General features: G+C 41.1%; 1 protein-coding gene across 5 annotated transcripts; it reads left to right on the top strand.

The window, feature by feature from the left end:
* Positions 1-505: 505 nt before the first annotated feature.
* LOC127364415 (SUN domain-containing ossification factor) lies at positions 506-15,553 on the top strand. Of its 5 annotated transcripts, none has more exons than XM_051401951.1 (24): positions 506-787; positions 4,319-4,433; positions 4,753-4,848; positions 5,219-5,451; positions 5,661-5,765; positions 5,946-6,087; positions 6,168-6,285; positions 6,430-6,554; positions 6,669-6,736; positions 6,848-6,955; positions 7,272-7,377; positions 8,079-8,099; positions 8,578-8,633; positions 9,452-9,534; positions 9,814-9,879; positions 9,981-10,046; positions 10,213-10,291; positions 11,588-12,928; positions 13,027-13,114; positions 13,582-13,686; positions 13,933-14,090; positions 14,425-14,546; positions 14,659-14,714; positions 14,855-15,553. In XM_051401951.1, the coding sequence occupies exons 1-24, from the start codon at positions 723-725 to the stop codon at positions 15,320-15,322; spliced, it is 3,990 nt and encodes a 1,329-aa protein (XP_051257911.1). In that variant the 5' UTR covers positions 506-722; the 3' UTR covers positions 15,323-15,553. The 5 variants fall into 5 exon arrangements, with proteins under 5 accessions (XP_051257911.1, XP_051257893.1, XP_051257884.1 ...); XM_051401933.1 differs by having other exon boundaries at positions 4,753-4,872; positions 5,949-6,087; XM_051401924.1 differs by having other exon boundaries at positions 4,753-4,872.
* Positions 15,554-16,938: the final 1,385 nt, after the last annotated feature.

Below are 16,938 nucleotides of genomic sequence, written 5' to 3'. Positions count from 1 at the left end.
TAACAAACGGAACAACAAACGCTTTGTTTTGCACAATGTGTAGGCCGTTTTACAAAATATTGCATTAAAGTTTATTACTCATCAGCTTCATCTTACCGAGCATGAATGTATTCTACAGTATGTCAGCTAGGTCTCTGTAGTGAAACTTGGTTATTCCATAAATCGTTTATAAAAGATTTGTCTTGGAGTTTTTTGTAAGGTTGCACTTTTTCTATTAACTGTTGATACGGCTTCCATATTAACTACTCAACACTAAACACCAGTGCTCGGTGACACGTGAGACCGTCATATTTATCCCATTACTGCACTATTTTTGTCACCATGAGCCATAGTTACCCCAATTTCGACAACATTTGAAAACAAGATTAGCCTCTCTCAACCAACTTAAATACCTCTCTAAAAAGAAGCTCCACCCACCCATGCGACCGGAGGCTACGAAACGAACGCTCCCAACATACGCTCAGTTTGAACTGCGCAACAGCCTCTCTGGATTCTCATTGGACGGTTGAACAGTGACACGCGTCGACAGTCGGCAGCAGGTTGTGTGGGTGACAGCGGCTAGCATCACACTTCACCCGTGAACCCGTCAACGTTAGCTAGCGCCGAATAAACAGAAAACCTGCGGGTGAATGTGTGCTCTACATGGCCCCAGAGACCGCAGGCTAAAAGGATAAAACGCTATTTCTGAGTACGACGAGGATGTCTGTCCCGGCAGGAGAGGGATGAAGATGACACCACTGTTATGGCGAGTTGTGTCAGTGTGGCTCTGTGTAACTGTAGTCTGTTGGTAAGTTGATTAACTAACGTTACATTTGTAACGCTGAGCTTTATAATGACGCCGTTGACAGACATTGACCGTGGACACTATCAACCTGTCTGACAAACGTTATCCAACATTTGGTTGAATCACTTACAACGCATTAACGTTACATCAGCTAACTTAGCTAACGTTAGCTAGCGTCAGCATTATGTTGTGATGTGGCACCTGGCTGACTCCCTGACCTCTCTCTACTCTGATAGGAAGTTATTAGCTGTTCAACTTCAGGACCCCTGCGCCTCAGGACGCTATACGTTACTACCTGGTGATTTGGCAGAATTACACAACTAAACTCAATCAGCCGCCATAAGTTTGTGTCATGGTGGTTATCGATATCCTTTCAACTCCAGCTGATTAGTAAAAAAAAAATGTGTATCCTTTATGAATGACGAGCATAAACTAACGTTAGCTGTCTGCCACACACAAATGAATCTGCTGAGTGTACAACACCACTGACTGCTGATTCCCACGACTCACACTGTCACAGAGCTAACGTTAGCCGACGGTACACAGATCTGATTCATCAGCTCTTGACGGGATTAAAAGGCCTTTCACGTCAGTCCTCTTGACAGCTGGGGGTTGTTGGGTCTGTGTAAGTCCGACAGAACACAGTAAAGCCCGCTGAGAGGGAGATTATGCAGGATGATTGTGGGCTCTTGCCATGGTGTTAGAGGACAGCAACAAAACATAACATGCACTGATTCTTTTACTTCAGATAGAGAAGGAAAGGGAGGGAGGGATATGATGTAATATGGTATTAAGAACTATGTGGTGATGTTGGCCTGACCCACTTTACCCAGCATTACGTTAGCTCTCTTTACAGTGAAGCTGTGAGTGATAGTATTTGTGATCTTTTGCTGTCTGTTATTTATACTCTTGGTACTGTCCATTTCAGAAAATGTAAATATGTTCTAGTTGAGGCTGTATAAGTTTATCAGTTCATAGATTCACTGAATCGATCGATTTATCGATCCTGGTGGAGCCTCCTGCCATGGTCCTGCTAGATTGCCATTGCCAATACTGTTGTTGCTGTGCACCTGTCTGTCTGTCTGTCGTCTCTCTCTCTCTCTCTCTCTCTCTCTAACTCTCTCTCTCTCTCTCTCTCTTTCACCCCAACTGGTCCAGACAGACGACCACTCACCTAGAGCCGAAGGATCTGTCCTAGGTTTCTGCCTCTTAACAGGCAGTTTTTCCTTGCCCTCGCCTAGTGCTTGCTCATAGTGGTACTGTTGGGTCTCTGTAAATAATGTTATAAAGAGTTCGGTCTAGACCTGCTTTATTTGAAAAGTGTCCTGAGCTAACTTCTGTTATGAATTGGCGCTATACAAATAAAATTGAATTGAAATTAATTGAATTAATTGGGGAAAAAAGCTCCAGGATCCTGTTATTCTCACTGGGGGAACTGAGTCATCATTAATTTTTATTAATCACACCAGTGCTTATCTTGCTGTGACATGTCTAAATTATCTGCTCTGAAAAGGTGTGTCTGATGTTGTTGAAGAATTTTCATTAGTTTTTGGTCTCAAATAGGGTTGACTGATATTTACTGTGAGACAGTATACTTTTTGCTATAGTTATCATCGTGTTGTGTGCCAAAAACTAAAGGATTTGAATAAGTTCTTGTAATCAGAGGGTAGCTCATGACACAATACAGTATTTTTGCCCATGATAAAAATACTAGCAGAAGAAATACCTAATTAAATTCAGGTCATTAACAGAAATTACTCAATATCAATGTGTTTCAAGAGACTTTGTGTCACAATATCAATAATTTGTTCTACCTCTAATTGGACTCCTTTTAGTGTATGGGATAATCAACATATGGGTGAGGCTAGGGCTGCACAATCCAAATCACTGAAGCAATTTTTAGCTAAAGGTAAAATGTGTTTGACTAAACAGCATTATAATGAAGTACTGTAGTGCTTCAGAGATGCCCTGGCCTATAAAAAATCTTGTTCTCCAAATGTAAGAAAACATGTCACATTCTTTTCACTGAAAATTTAAGTTGTGATTCAGAAATGATCATTCTCACACTTCATTTCACTTCACAGAGTTGTGAATATTGCAATCGCGATGTCTGTCAAAATAATTGCAATATGATTTATTTTTTCTACCATGTTGTGCAGCCTTTGGTGACGGAATATTGTCAAATTCTAATCTCAGCAGATTATTATTCAGGGCTAAAATTGAAGTGATCCATGATGCGTCATGTCATGTGACAGATTACCTCTCATTCATAGGTGTGTCTCAAGGACAGTCTTGATGTGAGTGGACACGTGCACATGATCTTTGCACTTGTAGGAAACATGTTCATCTATTTGTTGCGTAGTTGGCGGCTCACTCCTTCATATCGAACCTGCTCTGTCTGCTATCCCAACACTATATTCTGTTCTTGCCTATTCTTCAATTTCATTCTCACAGTTAGTCTTGAATATTGAAAACATATTACTGTACAGCATACACCCACACAGGGAATATTCATTTCATCATCTAAAAATCTCCTGCATTTCATACCATTTACATTGTAAAGTCTAGTGCTTTAACTCTTTGTCTGTAACCAGTTAGTTAATTATTTAGCAAGTCATGCCTTAATACCACTCTCGCTCCTTTGGGAGTTACATTATGGCTACTGGCTGTTAATTAGAAAACAAAGCCTCTGTTGTTCATTAAAGTGTTTGTGACTAGTCTAGCCTCCCAAGTCAGATCAACACAGCGGTTGAACCAGCCAGCCCAGTGGCCGAGTAAAGTACTTGACCTGGAATCTTGAATAAAATCCAGATAATGGCTTGGATTGTTGACAAACTGCGACACAGAGTGTGTTGGAGTGTGCCCTTTGAGCCTCGAGGAACGTGCCATTATTATTGCAATTATTTAAGGCCTTGTTACTGCTCGTTTTTCCTGCCAGGAGAGAGAGAGAGGACAGTCGCTGTGACCCTGACCCATTTCTCTGGGTATCACCCAGCAGAACTGTGCTGTTTAAAACAAAAGAATATGGTTTTAATATATGTATACACAGAAACATAACTGTAATTTAAACAAAACCCAAAAATGAGTGGTATTCATTCTTTATTTTCACTATGAAATATCTGTCTTTTTTCACAAACCAGGTGACAGATACTATAGACATGACCAGAACATAGTGAAATATAAATAGCATTTGAAAAGGCTCTACAATCTGGTTGAACAATGTGCACCCTGTTTGAGGCATGTCTCAACATTCCCTGACTCTGCATACAGATAAGATAAATTGTCTATGTTGGGGTACAGGCTACCAGGATTTTGTCAGTGCGTCACACTGGGACATTGGCCTGCAGCTTCCTCTGTGACTCATTGCAGTAAAATAAATGTTTAGTATGCTTGATTCAAGAGTTTATAAGTGCCCCCTATATTTATGCCTCTTTCCCAGATACCAGGGCATTTCCACCAATGTATTAACAAGTAACCCATATTCAGACAAACTGACTCAATGGTATTATGACTGTCTTTCCCTTTGTCTCTTAGGTACCCTAGTTGCTATGTTGGTTGCGCAGAGTCGCACCAAGAGGCCCAGAGGCCAGTGTCCTCACAGGACATCGGTTCGGAGGAAGAGTCTCAGGAAAAGATTCATTACCACAAGGTAGTATAGTACCTACTACAACCCACCTAATTGCTCAGAGGTTGCTGTATGATATCCTTCATGACCATACATTTCATTATATATTTTATTTCCTTATTAACCACGTAAGACACCTGCTGCCATACTACACTCAGATTAACAGCTATTGCACAATGCTATCTGAATATATAGGCCATCAAAAATGACATGTTGCTCACTCAGATTTGTGGGTGTTTTGCTTCTATGACCAAACTGTCCCTTTCATGGTGTGGTGTCAGTGATATCTGTCTATATATGCATTTGTGTATGTGTGTGTGTGTGTGTGTGTGTGTTTCTCTAGGTTGAGGAAAGCTCGGTCTCACATGCCCAGTCCCTATCTGAAAACGAGCAGTTGATAGAAGATGCTCTGCAAAAACAGGAGCATACAACACAAGAGGTGGATAAAAAACAATATTCAGAGGTACATTGTAGTTGTATCATTATGTAAATGAATCCCCCAACGCAAACATAGTACCATAAATCGAATATGTGCTGTGACTGCATAATGCACATGAGTAATCATTTTAAAGACATGTTTAAGCTAAGATTTCTAAAGGCTTTACCAGTTGGTTTCCTCCAGAACCGTTTCAGGCCTGGAGAAGCAGTCATATGCATTGTACAATGCAGTTCTTTTTTATTGATCGTTCCTGGAACATTTGACGCTTTAAGTGTTTGGTTGATCAGTCTAACTCTGGCTAATGGGCCAACCATTTTAACATTTCCCTCAACAGCTCAAGTATCTCTCTCTCTCTCTGTTTATCCATCAGGCCTTTGAAGTGGAGGAGCCCGCTGTAGAGGTAGAGTTGGAGGCACACAAAGGAATTTCACAATCTGAGCCAGAACCTGAGCACAGCTCAGAAAATCAACATCCTGAAACCTTCACCACTCAATACCAGGAATCAGCCTTCCTGCTACCTTCCTCTGACCCTGTCTCTGGTTTTGCTGCTGAGCTTAAAGACAACCCGGACATCCTTAACAATCAAGACAACATCCCAAATAGGCAAGATACTGTTACCCCCAGGCTTTTTTTCCGCCATAAGAGCTGTTCAGTTGCTCTTCTGTATCTCATTATTCTGGTGTTTAGGATGTGATGTACATTGCTTATGGTTACAGCACCATACTAGGTCCTTTAAAATACTTTTTTTTTTCTTTGATCTCTTCCTGCAAATGAAAGGTCTGCATGTAACATGGATTGCTGTTTCATTTCAGTGTTTCAGATGATACATCTGACGTAGCTGCACCTGAGGTCCTTGATTCTGACCTTCCTCCAGCTGACTGTGAAGAAGAAGAGAACAACCCGTATGACAATGATAGGTGGGAATCTTGTGCCCTACTTAGTGAGCTAAAAATACACGATTATATACACTTATCTTGCGTTGCTGTCAAGTTGGCTTTGACTGTTTGTTGCAAGGAGAATGTGGTTATAGTTAGCCTGTAGTTCAATTTAAAAGACGAGTGGGACTCTGACTACAGTGCTTTTTTTTGTTCCCACAGCAGTCCTCCAGTAGTTCTGGAGAACACTTCAAATGTTCACACGGCAGGTACTAAAACCCACACTGAACCCCCTTTGAGTTCTCCGGCCGCTCACAGCACACAGCATCTGGAGGTCAACGCATCACACACGCTGAAAGAGCCAGTAAGGAACTCAGAACACCATGTGAACTATTTTCCTCTCTCTACCAAAGGAGGTGTCCCAGCTCTCATTATCTTTGACAGGTCCAGGGCTCCCCTGTTACCACAGACACAGATTCCAGCGTGAGCAGCAAAGACCCCGAGGACATCCCCACTTTTGATGAGTGGAAGCGGAAGGTGATGGAGGTGGAGAAAGAGAAGAGTAAGATTAACAGTTTATCCTGTTTGTGAAGTTGTGTTAAGCTTGATGATACAGAACATAGAATATTGTGGTATATTTATATTATTTAGCAACTGAATTTTAAAATTACCCCTTAATTCTTTGTTTTATTCTTCCTCTCAATAGCTCAGTCTACTCATGCTTCTAACAATGGGGCTTCTCATATGGTAAAGAAGGTCCAGAAGAACTTCAATAACTACGCCTCAGTGGAGTGTGGAGCCAAGATCCTTGGTGCTAACCTAGAGGCAGAGGTACTATAGATAGATATATATCAACATTCCTCTGAGGAATTTGTTTGCTCTGTTGGATGTTGACCTAATGACAAATACAAACACATGTTGATTTTGTGAATTTGTTCCATGCAGAGCACTTCAGCCATATTGAAGGAGAACATGGACTTGTACATGCTAAACCCATGTAGTAATAAAATATGGTATGTATACATGCACCTCCTGGTTTCTATCCACAGTTGCAATCTGAGAACATTTCCGTTCATCCCCAACTGAAGCCATTTTTTTAAGCTTTGTTTTTCATTCTCACTCAGGTTCATCATTGAGCTCTGTGAGCCCATCCAAGTGAAGCAGTTGGACATTGCTAACTTTGAGCTCTTCTCTTCTACTCCCAAAGACTTTCTTGTCTCCATCAGCGATAGGTACTGTATGCTCTGCAGCTACCAGACATGCTTTTAATACAATATGGTAATATTTAGGTACCATACTGCGTACAAAATACAATATCTACTAGTATATTACTAATGTTAATATTATTTTAATAGCCTTTTTTGTAGAAAACAAAAGGCATTTTATTGGACAAAACTGAGTGTAGTTCATTACACAAAATGTCAGTAATATATACATTTTTAATAATGAAACCTGTATTCTCTCAATATGATAACCATCAGTTACCTCAGGCTGTAGTCCTGACACATCCATCATTGAACTGACGTTTGTGTAAATCTATTCCTGTAGATATCCAACAAACAAGTGGCTAAAACTGGGAACGTTTCATGCCCGGGACGAACGCACAGTCCAGAGCTTTCCATTAGATGAGCATCTTTATGCTAAATATGTGAAGGTGAGCAACATATCTCACTCTTTCTCTTGGTTTTACAAAGTTGTGTAAAGAAGCAAAACTCAGATTTGGGATTTTAATTCACCCGTGATGTCCGAACAGCAGGTGAGCCATATGTGAAAGAGGCTTGTTAATGACGTTGCTTATTGAAAACAAAACTGTTGCTTTACTTGGTCAATGCTTGTAAAATTACGTGTCTACTAGCTAATGTCTCTCTCTCTCTTTCTCTGCAAAATGTTAAAATGAGCTCCTGGCCATTAATATACATGGCAGCCCGCCCAAGTAAATGTATGTGTGGTAAAGACTGAGTATAACTTTCCTGTGGAATAAAATACATTTCTTTATCTGATTGGCTCTTCTGATCGGTGTTTATGGAGACCAACGATCAAACTATTTAGAGCCAATATCGGATCAGATCAATTGGAGCCCCCTTAAGGTCATGTAACAGTTTCAGTGTTGCTAATATTCTCTATTCTGGATAAGAGTAGCAGCAAATTCCTGAAATGTAAATGTGACTAGGCCAGTTAGGACAGTGTTTTACATTCTAGACTTGGACCTGGCTCAGAGATGATGGCATCATGGTCATTTTTTCTCTGAAGTGTCTCAAATTCGTCCACACACTCTTTGTTCATACAGTCCTGTTTTAAATGCATGTATGCCTCTCTTTAATTTTGTTTCTCTTTTTTCTGTCCCTCTTGCTTCAGATGTTCACCAAGTACATAAAGGTTAGCCTGCTTTTCTTGTAGAGGTCTGTGGTTGAGTGAGTTGAATAGTAAACATGGAGGGGGATGCATTCTGTGCCTTTCTTTTGTCTCAAGTGATGTGATCAACTCCAGACAGAATCAGATCTAACTGGCTGTGCTAGTAGCTAACCCGTTATAACTTAAAGAAATACTCTTTGAACACATTCATATCATATATAATAAACATTTGATGTCCACCAGTAGCCATTCAAATAATCAAATATGTCAATCACTCTAACTTCGCCTATGCAGAGATGATCCTCTTGAATTTATTCAAATTGCCAATCAGTCTTTTTATATTTCATTTTAACCCATTGTATTGATTTTACAACAACAAAAAATCACAGCTTTGCTTTGGTTTGTAAATAACACAACAAATGCAGAGAGTGTTGATTTGCGTGGGATATACTACAGCACACATTTGCATTATAATATCTGAATAATTTTTGTATTTTTTTAGGTAGAGCTGGTGTCTCACTTTGGCTCTGAACATTTCTGTCCCCTAAGTCTCATACGGTATGTAAAATGCAGGCAATGTCAAGTTTTTCTAACATACTGTTAACAAAGCATATGGGGTGTTGTCAGTTTTGACTCTGTTTTTGTTTAAAGAGGAGGTGAGAAGATCTGAAACAAACATGAAAGTAAAAGCCAAATGTAGCTTTGTATGGATGTGCTATGTTCTTATGATTGTACTCTTGTTTTGTGTTGTATGTCTTTTTAATTATAGTTGCATTTTTCTGTTTTAATCAACTCTGATTAAACCAGTTGGCTTGAAGTATGCTTTCCAGATAATGGCTTGTTGCATACTGCATGAGCTCTAGATGGTGTCAAGTGATATTATGTAATATTTGGCATGTGGTCGTGGCCTTTGGTGGGAACACGGAGAACTAATGCATATGTTAGCAGCTGTTCTTTTCAATGAATAGCTGCTAACATAAAAATGTACAGTTAAATTTGGCTGAAGCTTGCACACAAAAGAGGTGGCAGAAATAGTTAAAGCCAACACACATATCACAACATGCACTGTTGACTGTAGTAGTTATGAGGAAGTAGCATGCCATATGGTACCTGTTATTTCTGGTGAGAATTAAGGGGCCCATGAAGGGAAATGAAACACTAGTTGGATTTTTGTGCTAAAAGAACTAGCTACTAGATGACTCTGCTTTACTATAAGACCTGTGTGTTTGTGTTGTAGGCTTTAAGTGTAGCTCTGTGCCCCCTACAGGCTGTCAAAGACTTAAGAATGGACCATGTTTTAAATTGCTAGATGGACAGATCAAACGTCACTGATACATAAGCCTGGTTGTATAATTATTTTGATGCACTTTTTCCAGGGTGTTTGGCACAAGCATGGTGGAAGAGTACGAGGAGATAGCTGATCCCCCAGAAAGACCGGATGATCCGGATGATGACTTGGGTAAGAACATGATATAAATAATGCAGCTGGAATTTTTTTCCAGTTGTGATAAATTGAAGCTATACAACATGCAAGATACACTCATAGCAATCTGTTAGGGGCAGTTTGTCATATCACTTGGGAGGATCTAATACACTAGTCGCAAATTACCCCATTCATTTGTCTTTTCAGGCATTATTGTTTATGTTGAGTGCACAAAAATTAAAGTAGTTTTACAGTCGCATGTATAATTTTCTTGTTGTGAGATTGGTGTGTGTTATTGGGCACTGCTCCCAACAGATTATCCTCCTGGCTATGCACCGGGTGAAGTCAAGTTATCCAAGGATCTGATTGGATCAGCAAAGGGTAAGTATAGCAAAGATGGATTTCTACTGCATAAAGATGACTTCAGTGACAACTAACCTGGATTACTTTATTAATTTGTTACTCTGGTGTTTTTTCTTCAGATGTTATTTTTAACATGGTAAATAACATTGCTGTCAATGTTCTTGGCGGAGGCCCAGAGATGCAAGGTATGACTAGCACAATCAGCTCTAACATCCAGCTTTGTCTCACACAGTCACTATTTTATTTTCCCAACCTTTTCAGTTGATGAGAAAATGTTGACAAGGACTTCTCTAGAGTATAATAATTTGTGTGTTCACTCTTATTGTTATTCTTCTTATTTACGTTTTGTAGGCAACCTTTCATCACAGGGAGTAAACATGACTGAGCCATCACTGCAGCCTGAGACTACCACAACTGACCTTACATCAGTGTGAGTACCTGTCTTGAGTATGTGTTTTAACATCTTTCAGAATTGTAATGTAATGTAATTCAACAAACCTTAAATCTGTGTTTTTTAGAGTTGAACAAATAAAATTGCAATTATTTCGTATTGTTGACAGGTTAAAAATGTATGGATATTTTCAGAGATGAGTAAAAGTGGTAAATATGAAGTCAAATCAAGTTTATTTATAGAACAAATTTTACAACAACAGAAGTTGACCAAATGATGTACAGTGGTAAATGCAAAAGAACAGTATATACATATTAAACCAATAAAAACCAATAAAAAGGTTAAGTAGCAAAACAGTTACAACCAGAAAAATGACAGTCAACTAAATCAAACAGACTGGATGGACACAAATGCTACAGAATAAAGGTATGTTTTAAGTTGAGCTGAGGGAAGGGGCTCATCTAAGATAGTGTGGGAGATTGTTCCCAGGTTTAGGGAGTGGGACCGCAAAAGCGCGATCACCTCCGAGTTTGTGCGTTTGGATCGTGGGACGACTACGAGGTCATTCAGAGGAATGGAGAGATCTAGAGGTGAAGTGGTGTAGATGTTGGATATGTAGCTATCTATCTGGTAGTGAACTAGAAGCTAGTGCAGGGTGATCAGGATGGGGGTGATGTGTGTTCTTTTCCTGCCTCCAGTCAGCAGCCTAGCATCAATGTTCTGAACGAGTTGCTGGATGACTGGGTGATACCGGAGTAGAGTTGCAGTAGTCGAGGATGAGGATATGAGGCATGGATGCCTATTTTCAGGTCTGGATGGGAGAGAAAAGGTTTTAATTTTGCTGTGGAGGGAGCTGAAAGAAGCTGGATTCGACAATTGCATTGATCTGTTTAGCAAATTGTAGGGCAGGGTCAAAGATAAAACCAAGGTTGTAGCAGGGGGCTTGAGGTAAGGGGACAGCTTGGCTAGGTTATTGGTTAACACTTCATTGTGGTCTGGGGTCCAAAGAGCACCGCCTCTTTATGAATTCTGAGGTATGTAACATTTTTGTAATGTGTTCCATTAAATATAATTAGAGGTCTGGTTGGTTGTTTGTGCAAGGTGACAGTGGTATAATATTATGAAAACCCTACAAATCAATGCTAGTACATTGTGCCTCCTCAAATCTGGTATCTTTTAGTAGTTTCTCATGTCTGGAAATCTACTTTTCCATTAACCACCCCCTTGTGAAAAAATGGATAAAACAGATACTTTGTAGATGTTGTTGTGGCTGTTGTACTGGGCCCTTCCTTTACTGTATTTAATATGCACTCTATTGTCCTCCTCTCTCTCTAGTCCAGACTCTGAAGAGGAAGGGAGTTTACCAGACCCTGTTGTCCCTGCAACTGTAGCCCCTTCCTCAGAGACCCCTGAGCCAGAGACACCTACTGCTGACACAAGCAAGCAAGAGCTCCCCCCTGTGGAGGACAAAATTGTTATTCCTTTAGAGAAAGATGAGGAAGAACACATCAGCTCTACAATTACTCTTTTGGATAAGGAGGAGTTGGATGAAGAAAAAGAGAAAAGTGATCATAATGAGCGACAACGAGAAACACAAAACTACTGTTCAGTAAGCCCTTCATTTTCTTCCTCTTGCTCAGCTTCCCTCCAGGAGTATCTCCATCGGCAGTGTTCAGCCCTGCTGTCAAAAACAAGGAAATGCCAGACTATGGACAGAAAGCATATGATTATTCCCATCCAAACACCCACTTGGCACCAACCCCTTTCCCCCTCGGCCTGCCCTGAACCTCAGCAGCACTACAGTGAGGTACATCAGCCCCATGAAAAAGAACAAGCTTCTGAACAGGAGCCAGAGAGCGGAGCCAGCCCGCCAGAAACACCACAGCCTCCAGGGAACACAGCAGAGTCTCATAAAGAGTCCATGTCCGAACCTCCTCTGCTGGAGCCCAGTCAAACCTTGAATCTCCCCAAGCCCAGTGCCACTGACTCATCCTCTGCCAAACCTACTCCTATTGTGGAAACACCACAGCTGTCTTCTGAGGAGCCAGCGAAGGAGCTAGGGCCAGAAAAGAGCCAGGATGTGCTGGCCGAAGAGAAGCCCATTGAGCCTTCAGCCTCTCTCGGTAGCTCCGTCTATGCACAACCCAGTGTCGGTACCACAGTGGACGATGTCTCAGTAGCACCAACAGAAGAGAGGTCTAATATTGATGTTTTTCAACCAGAGATAAAAAACGCCCCTATCCAAACCCCGGATAAGACCGATCATTCTCAAGTTCTTCATCCCACCACCTCCCCTCAGTTAGAATATCACCCTGACCCACCAGCTGTACCTGAAAGTAGTTCCACTGAAGTGTCCCACACTGCTGCAGACACCGTTACAGAACCTGAGCCCTCTGGTGGTCACCCGGTCATCACAGATACTAGGACGGAGGATTTTGCAGAAGACATCCCCACATCATCACCCTTTCCTTCAGCTACTTCTCCCTCTCCTTTGCCTATCTCACCGTCCCTCTCAGACATCTATGCAGATCCCCCCAACGGCACAGAGCAGAATGGTAACCCAGTGCATGGCTCCAGCCAGAAGGAGTCTGTATTCATGAGGCTCAACAACCGCATCAAGGCCTTGGAGATGAACATGTCCCTCAGCGGGCGCTACCTGGAGCAGCTAAGCCAGAGGTGAGAAACAGGGACTCACAGCAGTGCTACAGAGAAACACAGTAAGATTGTTGTGAGTAGAGGGTGATATTAAGACTTCTTCCATGTTATGATTCAAGGTATCGAAAACAGATGGAGGAGATGCAGAAGGCTTTCAACAAAACCATCATTAAACTCCAGAACACCTCGAGAATAGCAGAGGAGCAGGTAAGCAATGAAAGGGCACCAATGTTTGTCCAGACAGTTGCCATGTACAGAGATATGTTATTTGTCTGACTTAGATATTCAAAGGTCAACTGAAAATCTTGATTTAAGCTGCTGCTTTCAAGTGTTTTTTTCTTAAAGCTTCCTGCTTATAGTGACAAACTCAAAAATATGTTTTAGTGTCTTTTAGCTGAATGTTGTTGTTTTTTTTATCAACTTGCAAAGCTAAAAGTAGAGTGAATATCAGACTTACATTTGTTGGGTGGCCAGAAACACGTCCCTAAATGAATGAATACTAACTACTTGCTAATAATGTGTGAGTAGGCAACTATATCTAAAGCCCCCCAAAATAGTCATTCTTTAAACATTGTAACTTTAAAACCTCTACTCATAATACCTTTATGTCCTATTTCAATGATATGAGTGTTTGTGTGCTTGCTTTATTTGTTGTCTTTTTTTTCCTCCCATAGGACCAGCGGCAGACTGAGTCTATTCAGTTGCTGCAGGGCCAGCTGGAGAATGTGACTCAGCTGGTTCTCAACCTGTCTGTCACAGTCAGCCAGCTGCAGACTGAGGTAGATACAATGCTCCTGGCACACAATACATCAAACTGAGTACAATTAGTCTTTTCCCAGGACCAAGTCATTAGGATGTACTGGTACTCTCACCCACCAGATGGCTACTAAACATGTTGGTTCTTTCAACTTCTGAAATACATGTCTGAATGTGTTTACTTGTTGTTTTAGTTATACTTCATTTCCTACGTCTGTCAGACAATGCCAGTGTTTTGCTAATGAGATATTCATTGGTCTGTCTCCTAGGTGTCAGACAGGCAGAACTACCTGCTGCTGTCTCTGGCGTTGTTTCTGTGTCTCGGCCTGCTGCTGTTTGCCAACTACTGCCGCATCTCCACTGTTCCTCCAACTATAGATCCAGAGCCACCCATAGCTAAGAGCTACACCTACTGCTGTCCTGAAAGGTAGCAAGAAAATCGTATAGTTTAACATTCTGCTGTAAATGTATATAATGAAAAATCTTTATGACACAATCTTTACATCCATGATGACAAAGAAAAAGATTTAGTGGAGAGCACAGATGTGAATAAGCACTGAGTGGCATCTCCAAATGGGCTATTACAGCTTATAGGCAGAGGTTGCTCAGTGGAGGTACTCATTAAGCCAGTTTATTGATACAATTATTCATCTAGAGCATCGCCGCTAGAATCTTAAGTGATCACACTGCGGTGACTCATGTCTTGGTAAAGGTGCTACATGCAGTCTTTTTCCTTAACCATTACTGTGTCCTTTTATTAGGCAGTTCTCTTCCTGTGATGAGTCGGGCTTGAAGAGAAGTGCATCCTATCCACTCATAAATTCGGAGTCATTCCAGTTAGCCACCACCGAAGGTACGGTTCTACTACACAGGTGCTATCAGGGTAATAATAATAATAATCTGTTTCAAGGTTTCTCTCATATATCTTACACAGTAGCTAATGAATGAACCATTCCTTATTTTGGTAGAAATTAACCTCATTCTTTGGCTCACAGGCCCAGAAATGCTGCATGCAGAGGAGACACAGGGTCTTTGTCCAGCCAACAGAAAGGTGTGTGAAGACGAATTTATTGCAGTACAGAATATTAGTGTAAAATATCTGCTTCAAATACTGGTGGTAACTTATTATATATATTATATATTATATAGTTGCTAACCAATGTTTTATCTCACTAACTTTTACCCACACAGAGGAGACGCCGTAAAATGAAACCCTTGGAAAAAGTGGAGACTCTGAAACCCTCTTTTCATGCTGCTCAAGAACTGTGTAACGGAGGTGTTTTATGTAACGGTGTGCCAGTCACCACAAACCCTACTCCCCTTACAAAAAGGTTACTTCAACCTGTGTTTAGAGACTCACCGTCAGAGGGCAGCTCTGAGGCATCTTCACATTCAGATGACCCCTCCTTCTGTGGCATCACCACAGCTTGCAGCCGAATCTGTGACGGGCACCCTCCCCCCAGGACACGGGCGGAGAAGCGGGCATTAAGGCGCAGGCGTCCAAAGCCCAGTTGCGCAGTGGTGGACTTGCTTCAGGCCCCAAGGAGGGACAAGAGCGAGCCATTACCTATCTCTACCATACAGGACCTCATGAACAGGAAAACGGAGCAAAGCTCTGGGAAATTTGGGGTGAATGTTGCCCTTTCAGGTCCTGTTTGACATCTCCACTCCTTCTCATTGACTGCTTCACTCTTTCCAAAAGAGGATGGATGTTAATTTCTGTAGCCACAGGCAGCTTTAAGCTTCGATATGAGACGATCCTTTCACTCTTACTTTAGTTTTGTTTTCTGTTTGTGTTCTGTGTTCGGTTCTTGTCAGATGTTTATATTTGTTATACTTCAAATCAAAGAAATGTCTTCCCAGCTTTCCAATAAAGCTTTTGTTTGGAAATACAGACTGTGACTATAACCCCTACAAATGTAAGAAAATTATGAGTATTATTATACTAAACATGTACCTTTATTTCCTAAAAAATCAGTTCTGACCTCTAAGTAAACCCGCTGTCAGGACATTGCATCAAAATTCAAACAACAGGACTTTTTCTTTAGTCAGTTTACCTTCACTATAAAAGCACAGAAACTCACTGAAAATGTATTTGGGAGTACAGAAGACATCAGAGTATTTGGGAATTTTCATATTGAAAGTGGAAAAACAGCTTCAAAACTCAAACAAAAGGAACCATTGTACTATTGTCTATTGTTATTGACTGAGAGATAAGAAAGACAGCACGCTTATTATTTTGCTTAAAATATTCCTCAAAAAGAGATTAATTTATCATCAATTGTACTCAAAGTCCAGTACGTATGATGGATGGTTGTGAGGCAAAAGTTGCTGATGAACTCACTGCTCACAAAAAATTTGGGATTGAACAAAAACAGTATATTAGTCATATGAAAATGTAATTCCTGCTTCTGCCTTCTACGCTCTTTAAAATGCCATGTTCTCCCCTCAAGTTGCTGCATTGTTCGGTACTTTTTCTACCGCAGAATGAAGCTGAATTCTAATGCCAAGTGATGCTGTGAATGTTGTCAAGGAAAAAATTTGAATCAAGGGCTGAGATGGATTTGAGGTCAGACCTTCTTAGAGCTGCAAGCATCCACTACACTCAAGTACCTTGAGCAGCCCGGTGAGCCCCTCCTCACAGCCTCGGGAGTGTTGTTCAGTAACTGACCCTGAGCCCTGAGCTCTGGAGGAGAATAATGTTCCTCTCCCAGTGCAAGACAGAATTTCTTCAGTGAGATAACACGGTGTTATTGAAAGGTACCGGAAACAGCTTAGGATTGTTCACTGCTGCTGACAGAATCTGTCTCATATTTGGTGCTTGTGCTGTTTGTGTGTAGTTGAGTACCAGATTCAGTAGGTTTAACTTACAGGAATACAAGCCCCGCAGTTGATTACAGTAACAGTGGCGTTACATAAGTCTGAGACACCTGTGGGGGGGAAGAGACCGGCAATATGGCTGAAATTCCTAATCAGGTCACAGAATCTGTCTGGTTGTAACATCCCTTATGTGTCACTGACATCTGATGCAGTTACGTTCCTGTGATTGGCTGAGTGATTTTGCACTGATTCTTTTAGCACATGGTTTATTTTGCAAATCTTCTCAACCTTTACAAATATCCTAGAGTTAAAGCTGTAACTGGGAGAAAATGCACACAAAGTGGGGGAGACACACAGGATCTCTCTTATGTAAGTATTGCTTTGTCCAGCAGGGGGCAGCGTAATCTCGGGATAAACCTCCATTGTGGGATTTTTTTGATCTACCATCACCAGCA

Source organism: Dicentrarchus labrax, unplaced genomic scaffold (assembly GCF_905237075.1).
Source record: "Dicentrarchus labrax unplaced genomic scaffold, dlabrax2021, whole genome shotgun sequence".
In the NCBI taxonomy this organism is placed as follows: Eukaryota; Metazoa; Chordata; class Actinopteri; family Moronidae; genus Dicentrarchus; species Dicentrarchus labrax.
The sequence above is the reverse complement of the archived record's forward strand: the minus strand, read 5'-3'. Positions and strand labels throughout refer to the sequence as shown.

Bases quoted from the DNA above. Each gene is read 5' to 3' on its own strand.
- LOC127364415 (XM_051401924.1), top strand. From the start codon at position 723: ATGAAGATGACACCACTGTTATGGCGAGTTGTGTCAGTGTGGCTCTGT. The intron at 8,100-8,577 runs GTTAGCCTGCTT...GTATTTTTTTAG, and splicing joins TGTTCACCAAGTACATAAAG to GTAGAGCTGGTGTCTCACTT. The intron at 9,880-9,980 runs GTAAGTATAGCA...TTTTTTCTTCAG, and splicing joins TCTGATTGGATCAGCAAAGG to ATGTTATTTTTAACATGGTA.